Source organism: Protomyctophum bolini (genome assembly GCF_963924005.1).
Source record: "Protomyctophum bolini genome assembly, chromosome: 1".
In the NCBI taxonomy this organism is placed as follows: domain Eukaryota; kingdom Metazoa; phylum Chordata; class Actinopteri; order Myctophiformes; family Myctophidae; genus Protomyctophum; species Protomyctophum bolini.
The window spans coordinates 47145398-47154326 of record NC_137862.1 but is presented as its reverse complement, the minus strand read 5'-3'; the positions used below and the strand labels follow the sequence as shown (position 1 = coordinate 47154326).

Below are 8929 nucleotides of genomic sequence, written 5' to 3'. Positions count from 1 at the left end.
TCTAAAAGTAGCAATATCACAATGTTTACTTGTGCAAATGTATTGCCATCAGAAATGTATTTATACATTACCAAGATTCTGCAAAAACAACAGAGCAGAATCAGTTCAACTATTTTTTAATAGTATACTCGAAAAGTATAAATTAGTAATAAAAATCTGCAAATTACTAAAGCTGTAAAATAGCCTAGTTGTAGTAGTGGAGTAATTGTACAAAATGTTGCCTTATAATAAAAAATCACACCCGCCGTATGAAGTGAGTGGTGTCTGTGGGGGCACGCCAAAGCATTTGTGCTCATGCTGCTGGACCATCATCGTTTCTGTCTCTACCCTCTTGATTACGAGAAGGGTGTTTGTTGTTCACTTTAGCTCTGTTATGTGTCAAATGGCTCTGGACTAGGTGGCCAGCAGCAAGGGCAGCCATGAGTGAGAGTTCTCCTGCCAGGACTGCAGCACAAACCACACTGGCCAGCTGACGGGCATTCTCGCCCGGCTGAGTTGGGCTGGGGCCCTGGACGCCAAGTATCTGCAGACAGGCTTGTTGGGCTGGCAGATTAGTGCCACCGCCCACAGTTCCAAGTTCTAGAGATGGCATGGTACAGCTGATGTACAGATCCTCTCCCTCGAGACCAGCGGCTTCCATCAGAGTTATACAGTTGGAGCTGCCCACAGTCTGTGCAGGGTCCTGTCCACAGGCTATGTAGATAGCAGCAACAACGTTGGCAGCTTGAGCATTAAAGCCACCAATCGCACCAGCCATGGCTGAGCCAACCAGGTTTTTATTTATGTTCAGCGCTACCAGGGCAGCTGTACTGCTCTTCAAGACCTCTTTGACCACCGTGGCAGGTATAGTGGCCTCACAGACAGCAGACTTTCCCCGGCCCAGAATCCAGTTCATGGCAGCAGGCTTCTTATCGGTACAGTAGTTCCCACTGACTGATGACACCTCCATCTCTGGATAATTCTCCTTAAGTCTGCTCACAGCCTTCTCGGTTCCCTTTGAGAGCATGTTCATGCCCATAGCATCTCCTGTCTGGGACTGGAAACGAATATACAGGTTCCTCCCAGCTAAGCGCATGAACAGCTTCTCTAGACAGGCAAACCTGCTAGTCTGGTCGAAGGCTTGTTTGATCATATTGAATCCGTCTATGGTGTCCAGCCAGGCTTTGACCTCTGCAGCCCGGCTTGCTGAAGGCAGCTGTACGACGGGACCCCTAGTCATGCCGCCAGATAGAACCACGCTTTTGCAACCACCACTCAAAGCAATAGCCCTGCAACCTCTGTTGGTGCTGGCCACCAGGCAGCCTTCTGTGGTCGCCATAGGAATGTGGAACCGCTTCCCATCCAAAAGAAGAGGACCAGCAACTCCTACCGGAACAGGCATGTATCCAATGACGTTTTCACAGCAAGTGCCCATCACCTTAGCGTAATCATAGTCCTTATGAGGTAGATTAGCTAAGGCAGAAGGGTTGGTCAAGTCAGATGAAAGCATTTCTCTCCTAATATTCACCCCCCGCTCTGGAGTGTCCATCACAGCTTCCAGGTTGTAGTTCAGGATTTTGCGTGACTTCACCAGGTTCACCACTTCTGCATTGGTAAGGAAACTGGCACCCATCTGGGGATCCACGAGTATGGCCAAACATTTGTCCAGCCTTCGAGGCTCTGAGGTTATAATACGCTGAGAAGAGGGGGTCTCACCTGAAGAATCCATTTCAGTTGACTCACAGGGACAAGTCATTTCCACTGAGCTTGCCAGGGGCTGAATCACCTCCTTGTGTTTGGAGACCATGTCAAGCTTTGATGATTTAGAGTCAGTGAGAAGGGAGGGGTTTGGTGTTGAGGAACTGGCAGCACTCTTCAGTGATTTGGGTGATTGCAACTCTCTTCTGCAACAGTCTTCTGTTGTCCCTCCGTGTCTCAGTGTAGGAGGGGAGCTGATGACTGGACTATTAAGAAACATGGACGACTCTGCCACAACATCAGCCATGAGTGAGAGTTCTCCTGCCAGGACAGCAGCGCAAACCACACTGGCCAGCTGACGGGCATTCTCGCCCGGCTGAATTAGGCTGGGACCCTGCACGCCAAGCATCTGCAGACAGGCTTGTTGGGCTGGCAGATTAGTGCCACCGCCCACAGTTCCAAGTTCTAGAGATGGCATGGTACAGCTGATGTACAGATCCTCTCCCTCGAGACCAGCGGCTTCCATCAGAGTTATACAGTTGGAGCTGCCCACAGTCTGTGCAGGGTCCTGTCCACAGGCTATGTAGATAGCAGCAACAACGTTGGCAGCTTGAGCATTAAAGCCACCAATCGCACCAGCCATGGCTGAGCCAACCAGGTTTTTATTTATGTTCAGCGCTACCAGGGCAGCTGTACTGCTCTTCAAGACCTCTTTGACCACCGTGGCAGGTATAGTGGCCTCACAGACAGCAGACTTTCCACGGCCCAGAATCCAGTTCATGGCAGCAGGCTTCTTATCAGTACAGTGGTTCCCACTGACTGATGACACCTCCATCTCTGGATAATGCTCCTTAAGTCTCCTCACAGCCTTCTCGGTTCCCTTTGAGAGCATGTTCATGCCCATAGCATCTCCTGTCTGGGACTGGAAGTGAATATACAGAGTCCTCCCAGCTAAGTCTGTGCGTAGCTTCTCTAGACAGGCAAACCTGCTAGCCTGGTCAAACGCTTGTTTGATAATATCGAATCCGTCTATGGAGTCCAGCCAGACTTTGACCTCCGCAGCCTTGCACGCCGAAGGCAGCCGTGCAACAGCACCGCTAGTCAGGCCATCAGATAGAATCATGCCTCTGCAACCACCACTCAAAGCAATAGCCCTGCAACCTCTGTTGGTGCTGGCCACCAGGCAGCCTTCTGTGGTCACCATGGGAATGTGGAACCGCTTCCCGTTCAATAGAAGAGGGCCGGCAACTCCTACCGGAACAGGCATGTATCCAATGACATTCTCAGAGCAAGTGCCCATCACTTTAGAATAATCATATTCCTTATAAGGTAGATGAGCTATGGCAGAAGGGTCGAGTAAGTTGGACGACAGCATTTCTCTCCTCTTATGCACCCCCCGCTCTGGAGTATCTATAGCAGCATCCGGCTTATATGTCGCGATGTCTACCTCTATATATTTTGAGCCCAGGTGTCTAAGGTTCTTGAACTGAAGATACAAGTAGACAATTGACATACAGCATGTGACAGTTAGAAGGATGATGTCACCACTCAGGACTTTCTCCTGAAGTGTGGGATACTCCTTCGAGCTACACACTCGGTTGTTAGCTGCCAGGCCATTCGTGGACATGAAATAGACGGTGAGGGCAATGATGCCCACAATTACCTCCCATGGGTTGGATGCCACCAGCAGGCCATGCAGTCTGAAAAGGCGAGACAGCATGGTTCCCAGGTTCCCGCGCCTTGCCCGAGTTCGGCTACTCAGTGCGATAAAAACATTCGTCGGGAAAAGACTGACCGTATATACTTTGAAATAATCATGCAAGATTATATCAAGTGATGTATTCCTTTGCTGTATGTGATGTCACACTGTGACATCATCACATCACACTCGGCTCACGTGTGAGATGACCAGAGGGATTCTGCGTTGCAGAGTTGATCGAACAAGATAAGTGGTCACTGGTTGACAGTTATTACTTGCGCAAGCAGAGCTCACAAGTAATAGTTTTCGTTTTCGTATGTCTCCGTTTGATGTGTATGCGCCGTGCCAGCGTATGATATAATGACTTGTGCTTGATATGGCAGTGGTGTCAGATTACAGACATGTATACATAGGGGCATTACCTTTAATCCTCCCGACACTAAAACATATCTTCATTACGTCACCATCGAAAACCAATTACACCCTGGCATTGGGTCATTTAAACCACATCTTTATTACGTCATCATTGAGAGCTAGTTATAACTGTTATACCCTGACGTCATATATGCTGGGACGGTGCATACGCATCAAAAGTGGCGCAAAGTAACCACAGTATACCTCTAATCAACTTACAAATTACATATACATATACACAGAGGCATTTAGTATTAATATCACTATAGTCCAAGATTAAGTACATTTAAAGCAATTGACAATTTAAAATAAATAATTAAATAATTATACTGTATACGTGATAACATATTTTATTTCTGTTTATATACATTTTCTTTTCATAGGATATTGATGATTTATTTTTCTTTGAGAAACTAAAAAGGGATCCAGAATAATTCTAAATCGATAAAACTGTATTTCTTTTATAGATAGAAACTTGTACCATACTTCATAATACTACTTCTTTACATGCATAAAGTAGGTAGGTAGCAAATAGCTAAACCTAATTCAACATTTCAAACGTTCCTTCACAGAGAAGCTGAGATTTGACAGTTTATAGCGGTCGACAGTACTTGCACGCTCTGCTTGCGCACTGGCCTACTAGTGTGTGTACATTCCTGCTCTACTGTGTTGCTGCTTGCACTTGTGCTCCCAGTGTTTTCTTTGCTTTTGGACTTACTCCTGCTTCAGTTACCTGCCTGAGTGCCTGCCTGTTTGCCATCAACATCAGCCTCTCAACCACGTCCACTACAGCCGACAACCGCTACCCCCATTCCTCCTTTGAATAAAAATCACACCTGTGTGAAGTGAGGAGCGCTCTTATCATCGTACATCAAGTAACATCATCATATATATCATCTCATTGCGACCAATCAGAATTTGCATCCTCACCTTTGTCTTCAATGTTTGTGTTACACAATGTTTGTGTTTACACAAACACACTAAAAGCTGGACATAGGATGGGTTGTCACCCCTCATAAACCCTTGGACTTTGCATTAGTGCCGTGTCTGCATTTGGGTGTGCCAGTTTAGTTAAACATGATACGAATCGTATTGATTGAAACCTTACTTCAGGGGAATCCAATTGAGACCAAGGTCTCTTTTTCAATGGCGCCCTGTATACAAAAAAAAGAATTACAGCAATGATTTTACATACATGACAAACACACAAAAAGATATAATACAAAAACACACACCAGAAAACAGAAATAGAATCAGAATCTTAAAAACACATATTACAAAAAGCAGGTGCATAGGCCAATGCTTTCTTCTAGTGTGAGGTCAGTTAAAAATCTTTAAAAAAAAATTAGCTTCAACTTGTTTTGACAGATATTCCATAGACGTGGAGCATGCACCCTGAAGGCAGTATAGCCTATCTCCCAGTTTAGAAGAGGTTTGTGGTACCTTCAACAGAAGGCTATCGTATCACGTTTAACAATAATAACAAATCGTATCATATGATATGTCCATATTAGTATGCTCTTATACTGGGTTTTTAGATATTGGTCCAAAGTTTGTGTGTAGAAGGTTTTGTGCAAATTGCGCAAAAATCCAAGGAGTAGAGATTCTCTACTAGGGTTAGGGTTACTAAAGGGTTACTAAGGGACATGGGTTACTAAAATCAATCTCTACTAGAGATTGATTTTGTTCCTAAGTGTTTTGACTGTGTTTTCATATAATTCAAGTGGTGGGAGATCTAAGGGTCACTCACAGGTCATAAGTCCCCATAACACATTTGTTCCTCGTGAGGAGACACATATTATGTGTTTGGACATTTTATTGCTGGCGGTCAAGCGGTTCATGAGCTATGCCTGTTCAAAGTTTGCATTTTTCAATTGAGCGCCATGCACCCTTCTTTGGCCAGTGGACTGGTCATGGGCTTTGCGTCTTAATTCACTGTTTGGCATAGCAGCCCGGCCTCTACCATATTTCTGCGTTTCACGAAAACCGACTGAACTGAAGGGTTAAGAAGAATTGTCAATGGCATGCAATGTGTGTGTTGGGACAAACGCTCAAAGCTGGCCATTCATTGTCAATGGCATTAATGTTTGTGTTAGGACAATGTTTGTGTTTACACAACCCCTCAAAAGCTGGACATAGGAGGGGCCCTCAAAAAGGCACAAAATCAATCAATCTTCGGGCTTGATCCCTATTAATTATATTTCATAAATACTTGAGTAAATGTGCTTAACGGGTAGTTACTTTCCACCACTGTAATCGTACTGTACACACCCCAGGCCAGTACTGCTAACGCTGCGTGCATCGACCTGTTACTTACAGACATTATATGTAATTGCAATCTGGGGAAACCATCTGTCTTTCTTGAGAGACATACTGTTATACCTGTATCCACCACCACCACACCACACCACACCCGATATAGTAGTGCGCTTCCCTTCGCCGCCACATCGGGGCGTCATTTGACAGATTTCGGAAGCTCAGTCATGGCAACAGTGAATCACGGCTTCATCTCTATCGTATACCCAGAATGCAAAGTGAAACGCCAAATATCAAACCTCAAACGCAGCCTTTCAGGTATCGTAGGTATCATCAACATGGCGATATAGGTGCCTCCGCCAGTGACCACATCTTGAACGGGAGCATTTTGTTAGAACCACAAAGGTTTTAACTGGACCCCCTACATGCAGTGCTGCAATAATCTGCTGATGTTGTAGCACAATATCGGGTGGAGAGAGGACATTATAACTGGTGACCATCATGGCAGCGTCGGAGCTGTACACAAAGGTAAGAGTAGAGATCACTGACTGACATGTAATGTTAGGGTTTGAGCCGCGCTGTCTTGTTGTTGTGACATTGCTGTACATAATAACATAATTTGAATGTTGGCAATCTGCGACGCGCAACGCGGTTGTTTTGATTGAAGCGATCAGCGATCTGACAGTTCACGTTTACGCTGCATGCGAGTGTATATTTTTTTATGTTGTTATAGCGATGACTTTGAATGAATGAAAATTACTGTAAACCAGAAACGGACCCATGCATGTGTAGTTGCTGGGTATTTTTAGTCGACCAGACAGGCGGTATGATGATTGATCGCGATGTCTAAATATAGATTCCTATGTTAAAATGGGCGCAGCTGACAAAGCAACGTTAACAGATGCGTCAGAGATTTTTTTATTTTTGCTCAGTATATCTGTCATGATGCCACAGTCAGTCCGGGGCCGTGATATAGATTATTGATGTGTTAATGTTGTAGTTTTGTTTTTGTGTTATTTTTTACTGCCAAACAAATTCTATATAACCTTTCATTTGCATCATCATGCACTGCTGAGGCCAGCGGCTGGCATGGTGCAGGCGATGCTATAGGCAGCACAGGCACCATGGATGGATGGAGCCTATAGTAGGCTATCTTATGACTATGCCTGCTCGAGATCAGACGTAATGTCGTTTTATTCTAAAGCAGTGGATTTCAACCATGGTTCTTATCGATTCCAGGTGGTCCCCAGCTAAATGATGGAGCCTTATAGATCTTTGACTCCTCCTGAGGGTGTTGTGTAAAACGAAACCCCAAATCGGTTTAATTTTAGGCTCTCAAAAGTGTTCAACCATCTCCTAATGCAGTACCAACATCAATACAGCATGGAATTGTGGACAAAATAGTATCCAATGACAACAAAATATTCTTTAGTTTTGGGTCTGAGTCCGAGAGGCTACATATATGCTATCAAATGGTGGTCCGTGGCTCAAAAGCTGAATAAATAATGGACCTTGATATGAAAAGCGTTGAAAACCACTGTAATCTAAAAGGGTGTGCTATAGCTAGTAAGATATTGCTGCCTGCTATAGGCCTGCGTCAGGTCAAACACCTTTAATACACATATTATGTGTTGTTATTATATTATTATGGGTCCATTGTTCGTAGCCTGCAGGCTATTTGTGTTGTTGCTGTGGTCCAGCCAGGCTAGGTGGGTACCGCTCAAATGATGCTGGAACGGAGCATAGGCCTACGTCACAGCTCTGCTGACGTCACTCGGTTGGGAGATGGTTGGGACTTGGGAGTCAGGTTTTGTGTGTGTGTGTGTGTGTGTGTGTGTGTGTGTGTGTGTGTGTGTGACAACATTTTATATGAATGTCAATATGTCTCTTAAGTCAAAGCGATGACGGCATTTGCCCTTGTTTTATGCTGCAGACCATTATTAGCCATATAAGACCATGGCAAATATAATTAATAATAATTGTACGTTTTATACACTTAGGTAGATTAATAAAAGCACCCACGCAATTGTATAATATGACCCACATCTTCCTTAGACAAGGGGAGTCAAAACTAGTTGGATTTGAAAATGAGCAATAAAGGAAGAAATGTCGTGTGTGTGTGAGAGAGAGATAGAGAGAAATTAGTCTTGGTGTCCCAGTGCTGCCAGCTGGTGCATTCAGCAGCTTGTATAATGGCTATGATAATGTGACAGTGCACTTCAAATCACTGTTTCTACATGCATTCTTCGAAACTACAACAACACACTTCTTCTCCCAGTGAATGTGTACTATATATAGGCTGATGGTAAAAAAAAACAAGGTGGTTCCAAAGGGTCGCCAGCTAAACATAATGGCATTAAACTCGGTTTAACTTTAAAGGGATAGTTCAGATATTTTTTAACTTAAGCTGTATGAAATACTTGCCATTAATATAGTGGTTGCAACTGTATATTAATTGATTGCCCTGAGTCCCGTGGTGGGAGTTCTGCTCTGGTTTTGGTCAATATGAAGTAGTTCCGGTCATTTTGTGGGGGGCACTGGGGCCACGCAGTAAAAGTAAATTAATTCACAAAACTAACGTAATTTGTATTGTTGACCTATTTCTAAAATATTAGCGCAACTTTCATTCAACGTTGACCCCATTTTTGGGGTGTAGTGATATGGACACAAAAAACATAGTTCCGTGACAGTGATAGAGGGGTAAAAAATGAACGAAAGTTGCACTAATATTTTAGAAATAGGTCAACAATACAAATTATGTTAGTTGACTATATGACAGTATATGACTACAGTATGTAGTTTTTCTTTTTTTGTTGTTGAACACCATGAAAACCACTTACTAATAGTAATAGAGTAGTAGACCAGTGATTCTCAACATCTTTC

General features: G+C 44.0%; 2 protein-coding genes across 2 annotated transcripts in view; one reads left to right on the top strand and one right to left on the bottom strand.

Annotated features, from left to right (window-relative positions):
- Positions 1 to 292: 292 nt before the first annotated feature.
- LOC308320594 (3-hydroxy-3-methylglutaryl-coenzyme A reductase-like) lies at positions 293 to 3397 on the bottom strand (the record flags this gene model as incomplete). Its single annotated transcript, XM_080771133.1, has 1 exon — positions 293 to 3397. One exon carries the CDS (start codon positions 3395 to 3397, stop codon positions 293 to 295), a length of 3105 nt encoding a protein of 1034 aa, XP_080627259.1.
- A 3150-nt stretch (positions 3398 to 6547) lies between these two features.
- myo5aa (myosin VAa) overlaps positions 6548 to 8929 on the top strand; it is a gene marked incomplete at its 5' end in the record, with an annotated part of 102549 nt that continues 100167 nt past the window's right edge. Inside the window, one exon of the mRNA XM_080771121.1 lies at positions 6548 to 6574. Coding sequence (XP_080627247.1) covers positions 6548 to 6574 — 27 coding nt within the window. The remainder of the gene's footprint in view (positions 6575 to 8929) is intronic.